Source organism: Pelobates fuscus, chromosome 11 (genome assembly GCF_036172605.1).
Source record: "Pelobates fuscus isolate aPelFus1 chromosome 11, aPelFus1.pri, whole genome shotgun sequence".
Taxonomy (NCBI): domain Eukaryota; kingdom Metazoa; phylum Chordata; class Amphibia; order Anura; family Pelobatidae; genus Pelobates; species Pelobates fuscus.
The window spans coordinates 39,475,965-39,494,933 of record NC_086327.1 but is presented as its reverse complement, the minus strand read 5'-3'; the positions used below and the strand labels follow the sequence as shown (position 1 = coordinate 39,494,933).

The following is an 18,969-nucleotide window of genomic DNA, read 5'->3' as shown; positions in this document are numbered from 1 at the left end:
TTTAATAATTAATCATAATTGCTAATTGAAATACCATAACCACAAATGCACAGCTTGTATATTATGATGCAAAGGAAATGACGGGTGCCAGGAGCCAACAGATCATATGATGTAACAAGGTGCAGAAAGTTCAGAAAATCGTGAAATGATTGAGTACACAAAGTGGATCAGTGAAACGGCCTACAAACATGTCTGGACCAGGATAAACACTGACCATGTTTAGAACAGAGGTATGCTACCCTGCAAAAAGGAGGTCAAAGTTCAGCAGTGGAATTGTGTATGTCAGTGAGTGGTGCTCTGATAGTCTACTCAATCTAACGATTTTCAAAAATGACTCCTGTACAAGTCATAGGGTGAGTTAAGAACTTGAGTAGTCTGACCCAAAAACATGCTAAGCAAGATCTGGCTATATAATGTGACTAAATCCCAGTTTTATATATTTGTAATAGGTGTTTTTATGTATATTATATGTGCTGATTCAGCACTGTGCAGTAATATTTATAATTATTGGTGACTTTAACAGCAAATCAATGGCTATGTTATATATTGTAAGCTTGTTTGAGAAGGGTCCTCTTCAACCTATTGTTCCTGTAACATTTCTTAATTGTTTCATTTATTGTTAAATGTCCGCCTCTATAGTATTGTAAAACACTGCAGGATAAGTTGGCGAAATATAAATGCCAATAATAAAAAATATATATAATTGTTATCATAATTTTATACATCAGTATATCCATTTCTTTCTGCACTCCATGATATACTATAAATTATAAATTTACGTATATTTATTATTATTAAAGGGCATATTCTGTTCCTTTCCTAAATAATTATGTTCTGCAACGTAAAAGATTTAAATGAACCAAGTTTCAACTATAGAGTGCTAGAACGTAGTTCGATTTTATCAAAGGCTATAGCACCAACAGAAGAGTTCTATTTTACAGTTATAAAGTATGTTCCATAATTAAGCATATTATAGTTTTGTAAACCCTTCGTGACCGAAAGAAAAAAGTAACAGTTTGCCAGCTTTTGACGGTTACCCACGCAAACTTGTGCAGTGTTTGCCATTATTATGCAGCTCTGGGTGTACTTTACAAGGTCATTATGACGAGCACAATCCAAAGCAACATGGATCCATCTGTGACCGAGCAATGATATGCATGTTCTCTTTCTCACTCACTTCTGTCCCCATCCATCTTCCAACCTTTCCATATGAAGCTTCTTAGTGTAAGCGCCCATCTGGAAGCCACATGTGTTGCTCATTGCAAAGCAATTCTGTGAATTTGAGCAAATGTAGCTGGGTATGCTGGAATTAATGCTATTCAAACCAGTGGAGAGATGCTCATGGAAAGGCATTCTGGACATCTACTGATCTCCAAGTAACAGATTTGATAAATAGCTCATCTTCAAATATCATAATCCCAACTTATGACTCCAAGGAGGAGGAGATAATGGGCAAACCATTTGGAAAGAGACGAAGGGAATAAATAAGAATATTCAGAATAAACAGATTATTTTATGTTTTAGTGTGTTGTTTTTTTTACTTGTTTTGCATGCTTATTGGGCTGCTATAATTACCTATATTATATTTTTTATAAAAATGAAAATATAAAGAAAATACAGGTTATTGTAATAGGTATTGTGCCTGGAATTGGTCTCTGCAAAATTACCTTTAATATCCATATACATTTATCTAATATTAGCACAGGCCACCACAGGTAGAACATATTCCCTATTCAATCATCCAAGAACGTTGTAGCAAACTAGGCAAGGAACAGTGAGAATAACACAGCTCACGCAAACAAGGCTGACCATACAAGTGCTTGGATGGCTGAATGAGGAAGCTAGATTAACCCGCTTGATATCAGAGGATAAGGGGGTGGAGCTTGGTCACTGTAGATTTAATTAAACCAGAACATACAACTGAATTTCTAAGTAGGCTTACAGGAACAGCTTCCTAGCATCTTAACCGCTACATTAAGCTATAGCAAATATGCAGCTGGAGTGGTTCTTCAACTAGTAGTGTTGGTGCAGACACTTTATAAATAAATAATAATCTCCAGGGAAATAGTGTAGTATTATAGTGTAGAGCATATAAACAAATACATTAAATTGAAGGACTAAAACAAACAAAACACGTCTCCACAATCAGACATCCTTCAAGGAAAAACAAAGTAAATAGTTCATTTTAAGTGATAATTTTTTGTAGCAGGAAAAAAAAAATCATTAGCTAATGTAAAACTTCAAGTTAATGTATAAACAGTTAATGTATAGGCAGCAGAGATGTACATATCTAAGACATGCCATGATTAATAATACTGTATATACAAGGCTCATTTCCTGGACCTAGATTCTGTAACCAAAGCTCACTCTTACTGTGTACAAGATTACAATGCTCTCCTGCAATTTGTAATATCTTTGTTTGGGAAGTAATTATGTAATACTTTGAGACACTGTTTCAGAACAATGTAATCAGGAATTGTGATAAAGATTGCAAAACACTGCTTGTTGATCTTGATCCAAAGAAAAGCTGAAAGGTAGGCTTTGCAATTAGGGAATTATTTACTAAACAGTGCGTATAGCAGGCTGCGCACTTGAAAAATCTTGGCAAAAGTTGAAAGAAATTCTCAGTTGATGATATTTTTCACTCCAGCTATTTTTGTCTGTAATTAATTGTCAACTCCCTTGTTAGTGAACAAGACTGCTAGACATATTGTACATGTATTTGACCAGGCACAACTTTATTCTTTACAATTGTTCCCCCTAATCACCTTTTTAGACCAGTACATGTCAAAGAAAACAGTTTACATAGGAACAAAAGATATAGAATTAAATGCAAAATCTAGGGTGTTTTTAGACGTTTACTTTGCTTAACTATTTCATTGTAAATTTGCTGATTTTTTACAAAAAATGCTTTGAGGGAACAATACCCTGTACTATACTTTAGAACACTGATTCCTGTACCAGTCCTCAGAATTCTCCAGCATTGCATATTTTATCAATATCACTACAGTAACAGAATTCAGAAATCCATAAACCCAGGACTATGTGGTGTAACACTGCAAACACTCACAAACAAGGCCCTTTATTGCATAGAAAGGTCTGCGGGCTGTCAGTTTAGTTTGTGTCTCTACAGTACATCTGCACCATGTTTTTTAATGTACTCAGAATTGAAGCAAAAAAAGAAAGCTAAAACGTGTCGCAGACATAGGCAACCTTTGGCACTCCTGATGTTTTGGACTACACCTCCCATGATGCATTGCCAGCATTATGGGTGTAAGAGCATTATGGGGGATGTAGTCCACAACATCTGGAGTGCCGAAGGTTGCCTATCCCTGGACTCTAGAGCAACTGACTACAAAGAGAATTACTGTGAGCGTTCGTACTAAACAGGAGGCATAATACATGTCCGAAAGACCTATACACAGCGAAATCAACAACAAAAAATGCCTTTTCAGACATTTTTGAAGAAAATGCCATCACGGTGGTGCACAATGGGAAACGGTTAATTAATTGTAGCAAAATTATAGTGGAACAAAGGACGACACCAATAGCTGTGGAAGGTTGTTAAAATTTTTATAAGAATATACAATCAAAGTTTCAGAAGTTAAACGCTGAATACAGGTTAAATTAACCCTTCCACGAGTTAGGGTGGAGTGTTCTGGGCTAGTGTTGAACGGTAGATGCCAACGGGTTAATAGTAGCAATCTTCTTTAATGACAGTAGGATAGGACAAAAGGTGAGATAGAAACTCATCTGACTTGTAAAAACTTCAGCTAGAGACACAAGCTGGATGTAGCACTGAAAGAGTTAAAGTAGTGTGGGCTTTTACATTTAGACTAGAGTTGTCTTGTAATAGATCAGGTCTGTGTGTGCTGTAACCACCCTCCCCCCCTTCATCCCCCACTCAACCTATCCCTCCAAACACACTAGAGCTTGTCCTGCCAGGCTCCTGGATCAGATTTCATATTCCACCCCCAGTTCCCCCTCCTCCTCTACCCCCCCTCCAGACTTACTCCCCCTCCTCCTCCCCCCTGCTGGTGTCTTCTTTCCTTGTGACCTTGCAGAGGCTTGATTTACTGGAATCAGGGACCCCCTAGAAAGGCAGAGAGAGGGAGCGGAAGGGTGGGAGGAGAGAGAGGGTATTACACAACAAAAGCAAACTGCAGGCCTCTCCCAGCCAGACACCAATAAACAGTCCCTCCAGTGCCGGGTATTATCCTGGCCAGGTGGAGTGCATTTAGCTGGGCAGGCAGAGGCCAGGATGTAGTGCCTTCCAAATTAAAGGGGAGTTGGCAATAAAGCTGGAAACTTGAAAAAAACAAGGTTTAGCTGGGTCATGATCTTGTTCATTTGCTCAGGCCAAGGATGGTTGGAGTGGGAGTACCATAGGATGGCAGAGAGGCCATTTGTTGAAGTGGGGGTAGGGGTGGATTAAGTGTGGACAATGAAGACTGCTGTGCTGGCAATGTCACTAAACTTTGTTTGAGGTATGGCACAAGAAACAGCTTTGGGATTTCAGACAAGAGCGAGCACAAAGGGCAAAAAACACGCTGAAAGTATAACAATGAAACAGAGGCAAGGCAACAAGTGAGAAGAGGACAGGGGGGGGGGGGGGGAGAGTGCCTACCCTAGGGGTGGGGTGGTGGGGGATAAGTATTGTCAGCCTGAAAAGCGAAAGATTGGCTCTGCAGCAGAGCTAAGAGTGAACAGATGAGATTTTGAAAACTTAGTTGTTATTGTTTAATGAGAGATCTTTGGTTTGCCTGGCTAAAGAACAAAACGAGAAGCTGCAAGCTGTACATGTCAAGAGAGCCAACATATACATCTATCATTCAAAGCGTACAGCATGCAAATGAATAAATAAATAATACAATGAAATGTACACGTTTTAACGTTGCAATGCGTGTTACTGTTGTTGTTTTTTTCTGTCTTTGATGTGCCATGTTTGTCCTATTAAGGATTCATTCATCTGAAATTTCTGTACACAAGGAGTTATTTTGTCTATGCAAGAACCACCCCTATGCCGTTTTCGAGAAGAGGCACTACCACTAACTAGCCAAACCTCCATGGGTGCAAGCCTGCGGGCAGACACTGCGTCTTGCTCACACATTACAAATTACTGGAATTTTAACACGGGTTCTAAAGGACCCCAACACCCACTGGTGGCACAGGGCGTTGTGACATTGTGCCACCTCTCCCAAGGATTTCTGTTTTTATTATATCCCAAGTTCAACTTAATGCAAGGGTTGCTGTGATACAATAGATGATGAGCATTGCATTTGGATCCAAGTAAGAATATGAAACCCTTTACAATGTTGCATGTCAAGGTCATCAATGCCTGAACCCAAAAGACGTTATGTCAGCACAAATTGTACAGCTTATTTAGGTTTGATAAACAAACCCATACAGCCTGCACCTTATTAAAGGAAAACTAAAGTTTTGAGAATACAAACCTGTATTCCTAATGCTATTGTGTTCTCTTTATTTAGATTCAGAGCCCCCCTAAATCTAAATAAAAATGGGTAAAAAAGGTTTTACTTGTATTTTTTCCAAACCACCGTGATCCATGCAGCCACTTGATCTGCTTCTGTGACATCACACAGAGGCTTCTAAATGTACAATCCAATATTTATAGAGTAGCATTGGGGTCTGAAAGACGTGCTCCAACAGTAGGTTAGCGGTGAGAACCAAATCTCACCGCTGCTGACCCTGCCTCCATTGTTGAGATCATCAAAGTCACAGTACAGCATTGGGAGGCATTTGTGGCAAAACACCCCGCTGGCCAATCAGCATCTCCTCATAGTGATGCATGAACCAATGCATATCTATGGGTAACGTTCAGCATCTGAATGCCAGTGCTGCACACTGTGCAGCACAGACTAGGAAGTACCTCAAGTGGCCACCTGAGTGACTGCGGCAACAGGTGTTCCAAGGCAGCAATGTAAACACTACCTTTTCTCTGAAAAGGCAGCATTTACACTGCTCAGGCTGAAGGGGCAGGCTATAGACACCACAACCACTACATTAAGCTATAATGGTTCTGGTGACTATAGTGCCCCCTCAATGTACAAAAAAACAAACATACAGCATACTTATTTTACAGTTTTTAACTGTATAAGAGGAAAGCAAAAAATAAATGACTCTGACATGTGTCCACTATATAAAAAGATCCTCTTTTGGCATCTCACTATTTTTGTTTTGTCTACATGTAACCTTGCGGTCAATGAGACAGCTTGTAATATGTCTGGGTGATGGCAAAATCATTCTCTAGACTCCCCTATCAATAATCTCCCTTGCCTCTTATTGGTAGAAGCAAACACGTGAAGTATCCAAAATTATTCCTACATCCCATTCCAGGGAAATGTCACGCTGAGTGTCAAACCACACTGTATTTAACAAAAAGATAAATTTTGATCAGATAGTCCATTTATGTAACCTAGATCTGGCGGTAAGGCATTCACAATCCGAGCAAGATTGTTTTAGTTACAAGAGCAGAAAGGATGTAGAGATAAGAATTTAAAACTGAGCCTTTAAGAACATTATTCACACAAGCTTGATAGAATAGCTATACATTCTTCATGGACATCCTCTGCAAATGTAATCTTAATTTAAATAAATATAGTGTGGTTAAAAATGTACCTTGAACTTTCACTAGAATTCAAATTTTATACCTAAAATCAAATATATATATATATATATATATAACATTTTCTACATACATATACATGTCACATATAAACCAGCACAAAAATATAAAAAATCCTATAGCGAGTGATTATGCACTAAAAGGTATGTGTGAGACTCAGCACTTAACAAGTAATTGTAAACTGCCTCCCGCCCCTCTGAACCGGACAAATTCTGCAGAACAAGTCACTTTGTGAAACAGATTGCGGTCCCACGCAAAAAAATGAAACCAGGTAAACAAAACAATCAAGTAGCTGTAATTCTCATACAACTTTCAGACTTAAAGACTGCATTCCCTACTGGGTAGGAAAGTACAGGTGAACTTGCCCAGGGGGTGTATCTATTATTAATGCAACAGGTGCAAAACCTCAGGTCCCAGAAGCCCTCAGGGCTCCGCTTCTTCCTGCAGAAGGTGTAGATAGAATATTACTAGAGTTGACACATACACATATCTCAGAACTCTTGAGAAGTTTACCAAGAACTTCAGGGCTTTACATTCAAGGTCAGAGATTCCTCTTCCATGGTTAACATTAATTAAAGGGACACTCCAGGTACCAAAACAACTTAAAGGGATACTTTAGTGTAAGAAATACAAAGCTGTATTAATTACACTATAGTTCCCTCAAGCCGCAAACCCCCACCCATCCCCCGGTGCTCAGAAAGGGTTAATACACCCTTTCTCTACTCACCCGAATTCAGCGCTGATCTCACTCGGCTCTGGGTCGGCGCTCCTAGTGAACTCTCTAGTGAAAGTTCCAATAGAGAACTGAAACGTTGATCTACTACTGGCAGATGCCTGAATAAAAGCTAAGTTTTTTCACAATATATTTCTTTGAAGTCCTTGGAGTGCTATCATTACTACATTTCTATTATTTGGCTGTTAAGCACCGGGCTCTAACTCCCTATCCTGGAGTGAAAGCAATTGGAACTTTATATATATATATACACACACAATGTAAACATTTTAACAAACAAGAAGAAAAAACGGATTGCTTACCATACATCTTGCCTTCATCTGATAAGATAATTTTGCGTCTTCCGCATGGTGGGTAAATGGCCAGTGCTTCCTGAAAGCTTTGCTCGATATCTGGGCTCCATACACCTTCTGCATCATTGTCCAAACTCTTTTCCATGGAATCACCAAGATCACCTGTGCTTTCTGCTGGACTGCCAGCCTCGCTCCATCCATTGGGGTCCATTTTTTCTTTGTGCGTAGGAGGGAAAGGAGAGGCTCCTCCAAGCCTCAACCTGTGGCGGCTGACTCAGAAAACACTAGAAAGAAAAAAAGAAAGAAAGAAATCTAAATTAAAACTATTGATGTGGAAAAGTAAGTAAAAATGATGGAAGGGAGATACTAGCCCAACCATAGAAATGTAATATTTACTTGTTTTAACGTGTATTGCTGATTTATTTTAGCAAACCAAAGTAGCAGTGAGTGGCCATCTTGTCTACCTAACAAAAACAATGATTTTGTTTCTAACCTTTAATGATGTAAATACTTTTATAAAAAAAAAAATAATACTAATAAAAAAAAACCTGAATTACAAGCTTTGTTTTGTGGCTAATTTGTCATCTTGGGTGGTCAAGGCACATTAACTAGTTCAGTGAAGTTCTTCTCCAGAAGTCCACCTAAGGCCCTCTTTTGTGGAGATAATACACAGACCAGGTGACACTTGAGATGTTGAAGTGTGACCAGCGGTGCCAAATGGGCAGCAGGAAAAACATTTGCACAACAAATGGCCCGATGATAATCAAGTCATGTGACATCTCTTTTGACAGACGGCTAGAAATAAGTAAACCCTTCAGAAATCTTTCCTGCCTGTATGTTAGCGCTTATACAATCATTGCTTAAATTATATTGCTATTACCACATCTTCTCTGAATCATGTAGTTGGCCTCTGATAAGGGTTTACTTTTATTACCGTATTTCGCATCCATCTGTCTATCTATGCTAATTGTTTGGATAATTTCATGATCGTAGGTCTATCTACCTTGCGTGATTCTAATGTCTGTTGTTTTCAGTGATCTGTGTTTGTGCTACAGATCGACAGATGAATATACACACACACACACAAAAATCCTTGCAACTCATATTTGTGGGTTTTTCTCTTGTATGTATAATTATTACATTCGTATTTCATTACAGATTTTTTTTTTCATTTACCTATATTTTTAGTTTTGCCCTTTCTTCGTTTTGCTCTATACCAAAAATCATAAACATGTGCGTCCTTTGCATAAATCACAAGAATTAATAAATAATATGCTAGGATAAATATATGCATATATTTTTGCACACCAATGCGCATGCATTTCTTTTCCTTGCTGTCTGCATGTGTATGAATATAAAAATATGCTATCATTAAAAAGTTATCAAGAGATTACACCAGATTTTATTTATTATTGTACTGGCTGCCATGCTTAAAAAAAATGTATGTATAATAAAAATAAACATCAGTTATATGGTTTGCTTTTACTTGCTACGCCTTTTTGATGTCATCTCGGTTTTGTGAAACAAATGTTGGCATATGTCTCATTCTGTGATGCCAAACCCATCAGTTTATGATGAGAGTATTTACCAAGTTAGGAGTTGCAAAACAGTCTGTACGTTGTCTGCAAGTTCACTTACAGAAGACTAATCCAGCTACACATGTTAACTTTTAACCTTTAGTAAATGACAGCCAGGGCTGTTTTACAACTTTGGTTAAGTGCTTTATGCGTTTAATCTTAACTGTTTTGGTATAAAAATAAAAATCGTTAATCCTCCAGAGTTTATAGCAAATAGCCTATTCTGCTGACGTTTCACACTGCTCTGTGTGTTGTGACAATCGCAACTAAATGATCGCCACTAATGCCACGAGCTAATCCACGGTACGACCGCCAACAGCAGAAATCAGACCGGTTATCCCTTGTGTTGTGTCGAGCATACCTTTGGCACAAAAAGGGTTTATAACAAAGCAGGGGCGCTAATATAAATAAAAGATAAAGGAGGGGGGAAAGTGGTGTTCTATGCCAGTCTGTACCACTCTTTTGGTTAGCGAACTAAAATACCATGGCTGACAAAGCATTATGTGAGTTATAGGGCAGGAAGCGGCAGAAGAGCTTATACAGGTTGGCATTTGCAGAAGACAGAATATATATTTGCACATATAGGGAGTGAAAATTCACAAAGCACCCAGGTGAGACATTCTGAATGTTCATGAAAATATGCCGCTCTCTGAGATACTTGCTTGGCCTGTACGCCCAGCCCTCGCACAGTATACTAACTCTTACTGCTACTGATAAATGCATATCCCCTTCCCCCCAAAAACCATCACAAACTGACGTTTTACACTAAACAGGCCCCGGCAGATGAGTGCGGTAGAACTGCTCTGTGCTATACTTACAAATTGTTATGTTCTAGAAAATTTAAATTGTGAAATATAGGGCAATGTAGCTTTAGAGTTAGAAAATTCAGCCCGTTTCCAGTTTGGTAAATTTAATATAAATTTTGTAGTTCCAATGGTGACAGACCACAATTTACTGTGTAGTGAATTAACCGCTCTGGCTTACTCATTGTTTCATGGGCGCTCACTCTGAGCTAGAAGCAAATTCATTGTGATAATACATGATTTTTAAAATGTGTTAAGAAGCATCATTTAATGATATATAGCATTTTCTGCCAGTACTTGATGAGCTATAGCTCCCATTATCAAGATGAGAGGCTATGGATTGTGGGGAAAACGAAATAGAACCAACACCCAGCGAGCTGCAGTTACTAACCCTGACCTAGAGCTATGTTAAAATGAGTAAAAAAAAATCCCCAGAGACTGTAATAACCAAACAGAATTAAAGGATTAAGTAGTTGCACCCTAATCCAATGGTGAGCCCATAAGCATTGCCTCGAGGACCCTTCCAAGGAACACAAAGTCCCTTCACATCCACCAAAAAGACATAATTTAAAACATCAGACATCATGATTATCTAAAATAATTGTATCTGGTACACCTAATGTGTTAACCAGGGGTGAGGGAGTAGGACTGGCATCATTATCTACCTGATGGGAACAGGGGAGAACGTGTGATTGCCACAACATAAAAACGTTAAAACATATCACACAAAATAATTGCCTATTTAAAATAGAGATGTTTCTAAAACAAACATATTCTTTACAAAAATATTGAAGAAAGAAGGAATTTCAAGTTAAAGAGAGTAGCTTGTATATTTATTCACTAAACCATACCTCCCAAGTGTCTCTGTTTAGGAGAGATAGTCCCTATTTTGTCCCAAATACATCTATTCCTCTTTTCTATCCTAATGTCCCTCTTTTTTAAATTCAGAATCACGTTTCTTGCTAATATCCACACACGTTCTGCCAACAGCAACAAACCCAAAGTGAAACAAAATTACAAAAAAACAATGACAGTAATTTTTCAGTGTCCCTCCCTCACAATGCCGCCGGCCAGTTGTCCCTACATTGTTGGTGGGCAGTCTTTGGATACAAGGACAGGTCGACCTCTCCTACAGAGCAGAACTCTCGCCGTGCCAGACTGCAGCAGGTGTGACATGAGCTCTTGTCATTTGAGACGTTGGCACGCGTAGGCCGTAACATCCCTTTCAATAGAGCACTGAGTCTAGGGGCTGTAAAAACCTGCATCGCATATCACAGGACACAGAAGAAAATAAACCGGGAAGGAAAGTGACCTTAGTATACTTAGAAGAAATGTTGTTGAAAACAAACAGCTGAAACCCCAAGATATCAATGCAAGCTGGATGTGTTGACCTTGGTGAACTTTGCAATATTTTGTATTTTCTTTTTTTTTTAACCTAAACAAAAGCGTGTATGGGTCAATCACTCCGGCAGAGTTATTTGCTAAACTGACATTTGACGGAATTATACATTTTAAACATGAAATTAGGAAAAATTCTGTCTATTTTGGCTAAGATGTACAATTTAAGGATTTATAATCCCAATTTTAGAGTGGAGCGTGTAAGTTTGCAGTGTAATTGCAAAACACGTTCTGCTGCTTACAAACACTCATACAAAGACTTCGAAGGACGATTGTTCTTCTGGTTCCTGCTTTATACAGGTCATCCAGAGTCAAACTCATCTCCCTTTTCCTGCAGGGAAATCAAGAATCCCACCCCAGCCAGACAGTTGCCTACTGTGTTTTTATTTGATTACAATAACTTACAGTACTTGGTATAACAATGCAATCACCTTGCATATAGCGGCAGTAATAGCAATACAAAATAATGTATTCTAATGTTATTTAAATATATCAAACACATTCCCTTGCTGCATGCCAAAACAACCAAAATCATGGTTTACAAAACACAGCACAGAGCATGTGGGACACACAAAACAATCCTGCATGGGTCAGGTGAGTTTCAGACGCCTTCTAGGTTCCCTATCTGCGGAGCGTTTCACCTATAAATCTGTGTTCTCCAAAACAAGAGTCTGCACAAAAGCCAAGTTATCCAGGAAAACATTCCTTGTAGATTACTCTCTTCTTAACCCCGTGAGGACCGCAACCATATGTGACCTATTGTGGAGAGTCTTTTTTTCTTTCTTTAATTAATATTGGGATTTACAAAGTTCCAACATATTCCATGGCGCTGAACAACAGGTATACAAACAAAAAATCTGACAAACAAGTTAAGTTAAACAGAAATAAAAACTTGAAGAAGGCCTACTCAGATATGCTTGAAACTATTAACAAAACTATTAGAACAAGTTTACTTTTACCCACGGGCGTAGGGCAAACATCCTCTGCCCCCCACCCGATAATGCCCTTCTTTTGATTACAAATTGTTTTTCAACCCCTAATCATTTAGGTTTATTCTCGCCTTTACTATTTACCTTTGTTATAAATATAGTAAGTTAGTTTTAGTTAACAGACAATCATTAAAAGTGGACAATATAATTACTGAATAAGCCTTAATCAGACATGCAAGTTCATTAATGAAATCAATTTTAGCAGTAAAATGTAAAATCAAAACAAAGTAGAGGGCTCAATCCAGTTCTGCTAGTTGCAATTTTTCTTTCGATTCAGCAATCAGCACAAGTCACTGATCAGTGAATAAATGTATAGTTTAATATTTGATGAATCCCTCAATTTGCACTCTTTGGAACATTCTCTGGCGTTTTTCAGAAAAAGAACACAAGAGAACAAAAGCTAAGGTGACATGATAGGAATCCTATAATAGGACTGTCTAGCCAGATCCAGGGCTATTGGGAGGTATGCACTGTGTTTTTATAACTTACATTTCCAAATATTAGAATCCCCTAAAGGTTATTTGGCAGAGTTGTGACTTCAATGTGTTAAGGAGTTAGACAGCATTCTTGGGCTGGTATAAATCCCATTGAGAAAATCTGTAAGCACTGTATCACTGAATAGTTCTACAGCACATTCCACAATTGGTAACAAACGCTGTCACAGCTTGCCAAATTCTTAGTGACTGATTGCTTTGCTGGTTATAAAGAAATTACAGCAGTCACATCCTGGACAGTGACATAGAAAAAGTTAAATTGGAATATTAACTTCACTGCCACAAGAGAACAATTGGCTTTTATTACGGCGTGTTTTTGATTTAGCAAAATGATTTGAGACTCTGAAAATCATCACCATTATTTTTATTAAAGGTAAATTCAAGCAGAAATCAAACTAAAACTGCTCAATTGAAGTTCGACATTCAGAGATTCATCCAGAGACTAATAGAAAGAAAAGCCGTACAATCAGCTGCAGTGGTTATGGTGCTTGGAGTGACCTTTTAATTTATATATTGTCATCAAATTTTGTAACGTTGGAGACACTGAGCAAGGGAAAATTATCAATATTATTCACTAAGGTAATAATCAAATTTAAGGCCAAAATAGCAGAACTCCAAACATTCTCCAAATCAGCTATGCTTCACGTTCAGCTACTTTGGCCTTAAATATCAGTCACTTTAAATTCACTTTGAATTTCTCGACACTTCTACCTTCAGTTTGTTTTGACACACAAACACAAAACAGCTGTAGTAGGTGCAACTTCCATGATGCTCTGCCAGTTCTACAGCAACTAGGTAGCTACACCCCATTCTAAAGTGTATGTAGTTACGGTTAACTCTGACAAAAGATAAATATGGCATAAATAGTTTTTTATGTAGAGTATAAAAAATTCTATGTATTGGAGCCCTTTATGGCAATCAAGGAAAGTAGTATAATAAACACAACTAAACACAACCTATAGAATGTAAGCTCGTTTGAGCAGGGTCCTCTTCAACCTATTGTTCCTGTAAGTTTATTTGTAACTGTCCTATTTATAGTTAAATCCCCCTCTCATAATATTGTAAAGCGCTACGGAATCTGTTGGCGCTATATAAATGGCAATAATAAATAAATAAATAAATAAGAACAATAATCAACAATCGTTGATCATGCGATTATGTCATTATGGTCCAGAAATTGAAAAACGTCTTAGTTTGCTACCAATATACTGTTATAGAACGGTTCCACTTGATTTGTGGACACAGGGCGTTTTGCAAGGTCAGTAAGAAATAAACAAGAGTTGGTTTTATTTAAAAGATCGCTTTAGCAGATGTGGAGGATCTACAATTTTTTAGACACTGACCATGATGTAACTTTTCTGGTGCATTCTGATTGGGTGAGAATATCAAAAGCGTCACTTCTTCTCACTCGAGTAACAGACATCTCGTAAATTTTTTACACGTTTGTGATTATATCTCTGCATACTTTTTCATACAAATATCAATTTATATTTATGTACAAATGACCCTTTCACACTAGATGTTACATCTAATTATTGAAATTCTTTAGTTCTTCAACCAGGAATTGAAATTTTTAGGCTTAGACAGCTGAGCAGGTAAATAGTGGAATTTAACCATATTTGCTAATTCTGCTATTTTGGTCTAGAATTTGCATATCTCTAGTTCATTCTCCATAATTCCCGGTTTTAATGAATAATCCACAGTTTTGGAATGGCTTTAGAGATTTTCTAAACTCTTGTTTCCAGTAGTTTTTCTAAACTACTTTCCATTTTCAGTCGACAGCTGGACACAGTCTGTTCTCAGCATGGTGGAAGACAGGGAGGAGGGGGTAAGTGCGTTGGGGAGGAAGGATTAATCTGTAATAAACTTACAGCAACTACAAAAAAAAAGTTAAAATATAAAAAAGTTGTTTTGGAACTATTACTGTCCTTACATAAGAAAGCATTTAGTGATCTATTGCAAGATATCAGCACCCTTAAAAAGTCTCCTTTCTTTGTATCCTCTCCTTGTCCTCTTGTTTGTCCTCCTCCATCCCCCACGCCATCAGCCTGTCAAGCAGTTCTGATACGCCAGGCCTCCTGTTATCCAATCTTAGCTTCAGAACAGGTGGACTTGCTTTTTCTGAGGCAGCTGCTTTTAGTGAGGAGCAGAGGGGTCTGGAGATGGATGGGGAGATTAGTGAAGATGCAAGGTGTAGAGCAGCAGAGGCAGTGGAAACTGGCGTGGGTAGAAATAGGAATGGCGAAGGATGAAGAAAGAGTGGGTGGCTACATATTATAGCTCACAAGTAATGAAAGCCTAATTATAAGCGAGTTAAAATTAAGGGATCGGGTTGGTCCCTTTACTCATATATGACATGACCTCAGGTGCTAAAACCATAAAAAGAAGTTGCTGCAGCACGTCTTCAGGATTATTTACTAAAATGAGAATTATCAGGAATTCAAAGCGAATTGCAAATTTAAGGCCAACATAGTGAAACTGGACACAAACTTTAGCTTAATTAAGCAGTTTTGGTGTATAGATCATGCATCTGAAGTCTCACTACTCAATGCACTGCCATTTAGGAGTTAAATCACTTTTATTTATGTTTATGCAGCCCTAGCCACACCTCCCCAGGCTGTAAATGACCCAGCCTGCATGACAAAAATGGTTTTAATTTTTAATCAGATGTAATTTACTTTAATAGTTTTTATGACCTGCTCTGTAAATTGAACTTTAATGACAAACAGGAGGCTCCTGCAGGGTCTAGCAAGCTATTAACTGTGCACGAGATAAGAAATTCTAAACTAAACAGAATTTGCAATAAAGGAAGTGTAAACATTAGATGTCTCTTTACAGGAAGTGTTTAGGAAGGCTGTGTAAGTTGCATGCAGGAAGGTGTGCCTAGAGCTGCATGTACAAAGTGATTTAACTCCTAAATGGCAGTGAATTAAGCAGAGAGACTACAGGGGCAGACATGATCTATACACTTTTTTTTCCAACTTCTAAAAGTTTGTTGAGAAGAGAGGTTTTTATGAGAAGTCTCCCTTAAAGCCATGTTTATCTTTCATGCCAATTCATGAGACATAGTGTTTCTATAATTCTTTTTTTTTTTTTTTTTATAATTTTTATTTATAGAAACAGATACTGTATAGAGTGCAATTTGTATAGTTTTCCTTTTACGGATATGACTCTCATTCTTGGCTACATTGAGCAGAGAGTTCATTTCAAGGCAAATACTTATTTTCTGTATAAGTCTTAAACGTATATTCTACATTAACCCTGTGTGTGAAACAGATGCACCTAATACACCCGAATAACTACATTAATGGACAAGTAAATGGCAAAGTTGTTTGACTTTATAAAATCAAAGTAATTTTTAGCACAGTAGTTGCTATGTAAACCCTACATAATTAATAAATACTTACCTATATACAAATTAGGTTGATACTACTTAGCTAAAACAATAATGTCACTATGACAAGTGGTCTGTAAACCAGTTGACGAAGTAATAAGTCCAGTAACTAAAACTCAATAGAATTTGAGCCACCTCAATCTTGGGTCAGAACAATATATAAAAGTTGTATTCACAGAATAGTTTGGCAGTTGACCGAACACAGCAGAATTAGCCTCATAAATTTAAAAAGGGAGTCCGCATTGGGCTGAACTCTGTGGAAAATGTGATAGAATCCTACAAGTTAAAAAAACAGGAGTAGTTTCACAAACGTTTCAAATCATTTTACAGAAACAGTTTTGGAGAAGGGCAACATAATATGCGTGTGAAAGTTGTTTTGACATGTTTTGGTTTTTCTAAATATCTCCTGTTTCCAGGTTACTGCGAAGTCTAAAAGTGTAAATATTTCGTCTGATGGCATCTAAAATCCCAGAAAAACTCAAAAAGTTAAAAGGAACACTCTGAGCAGGAGAGCAACTTATGCTTATTACACAGGTTATGGTGCAAGAAGGTCCCCTGTACCTGTCTGAGATATCAGAGGAGGAAAATATGCTTGTTCCTCAGCCCATACATATACTTGTATGGTACAAGCACACCATGTGAGCAGGGTGTCAATTACTTTAGATACTCATAGAAGAATTATTATTTTGACTTTAATTGTATTTATTTTACCGTTTTACTGCAATATCTTTCTACTACTTTAGAAAAAAAGAATGGGGCCACATCTTTCTTTGATTATCCCTTTAATAAACTCGCAATGTTTCCTTTTACGCACAAAACTAGATTCTTAAAAAATACACCAGAATGGTGATGTGACCAAATAAACTACAACTATTATTCAGGAAGCAGAGTCCGTTTAAAAAGTAGGGAGTGAGAAGAGTCTGAGTATAAACAATGTTTTTCAGGAATTTCCCAACAAAGTATTTTTCATCAGACACTTACAAGTTAGCTACTTCTTGTGTGGAAGAAGAACAAGTAAGCAGCAAACTGTCTGATTGTCTCATATTTCTGCTTCTTTGGTCCCAGGCCGCTCTTTCCTGCCAAATCTTTGCTTTATTTTTCTCTCATTTTAACTTTCAGGGCTTCTCTTTCCTCTGTGCACCGAGCTGTCAAACATTATAAACAATAAAGTTTCCATGCCAAATATATTCAAGGTTTAGACTGTCTATGGCATTTTTTTTTTTTTTTGCTCTGTTCACTTGGACTGGTTATATGTATTATGAAACTGCTAACATTACCGTATCTCCTTGGTAACATTTCTGATCCTATAAAACCATACTACACATCCAGCCGTCAGACTGCAATACTGAGTAGGCATTGTTTTTAGTTTCTCTGTAAGGATTGTGGACTGCTGTACTAATGAATAGATTGTAGTTGCAACAAATGAAATTTTTTAAAGGAACCAATTAAAGTTAGGAATACAAGCTTGCATTCCTAGTGCTATACTGTTATCCCCTTTATTTAGATTCAGTGCCCCACCTATATCTAAAAAAAAATTGAGGAGAATAAAGAAACAATATTTTTTTCCAGGGCCGAGATCCAGTTCTTGCAGCCGCTCGTCCTGCCTCCTGCGAAGTCACACCAAGGCGTCTAGCAGTCCAATCAAATGCTCCTCACAGAGGACGAGGTTGAATTGTTTCTCACATCAGAAGCGCCTCTAGTGGCTGTCAGGTAGACAGCCACTAGAGGTATATATAACCCTACAATGTAAGCATTACCATAACTACTTTACACTGCAGGTTTGAAAATAAAAGGCCACTGCACCCTGACCACTTAACTGAAATTAAGTGGTCTGGGTGCCATTAACAGGCCATTAATCGGAAGGGTTTTTTGCTCTTCCATAAAACACTTTAAAAATGCTTTGAACCTTGTTTTGATTTTTTTTTAAATTACTCTTAAATAGAACTTAAATATTTCTAAAAAAGTTGACATTGCATTTCCTATTCTCTGCGCTGTGCAACGCTGAGAGCTAACAAGACCAATTCTGGTCATCAACATCAGTATAGATAGAGTGAGATCGGCCATGTTTGCTGGAAGAATATCTGTGAGAGAGAGCATGAAATTGCCTATGGAAGGGTTCTCCTGTTCACCTCAGTCACTCAATCCTGGGCCACCTGCATAGAGGTCTGTGCGCAAGAATTGATTGATAAAGAAGCATTTTTTGTTATTGCAAGAATTGATTGACAGGCAGGGAAGGGAACATATTTTTTTAAATATATATATATATTGTTTAAAATCTATACATTTGTTTGCAGTTGTGCCCTTACAATGTAATTTGTATGCTCTTTCAGTAAAGCATTAGTCAGTGCGCTCAGCTGTTTAAGGGTTTCCCACCTTGTTTTGTCTTTACAGCAGAGTTTTCTTTTAAAAGTTCAATAAGTAAAAGTTCAATAGAAAGCTTCTACAAATATGATAAACACATCTGGACAATTCCACAGAACTCCTGATCACTCTTCATTTAGATAAAAAAAAAAGACATGAAAGTTTCCAGTAAAAGACATGAAAGTTTGATAAAGTAATTTATAAGGGATTAACTGAATGTTGAAAAGGAGGGGAAGGAGCAGAAAAGGAAAACGTTGCATGTGCACGCACGCTGGTCATAA

General features: G+C 37.7%; 1 protein-coding gene across 3 annotated transcripts in view; it reads right to left on the bottom strand.

Moving 5' to 3' along the window:
- TEAD2 (TEA domain transcription factor 2) overlaps positions 1 to 18,969 on the bottom strand; it is an 83,852-nt gene that overhangs the window by 41,310 nt on the left and 23,573 nt on the right. For all 3 annotated transcript variants that reach the window (XM_063436258.1, XM_063436260.1, XM_063436259.1), the window contains exon 3: positions 7,682 to 7,956. In XM_063436258.1, the coding sequence (XP_063292328.1) occupies positions 7,682 to 7,883 (202 nt within the window). In that variant the 5' untranslated portion in view covers positions 7,884 to 7,956. The remainder of the gene's footprint in view (positions 1 to 7,681; positions 7,957 to 18,969) is intronic.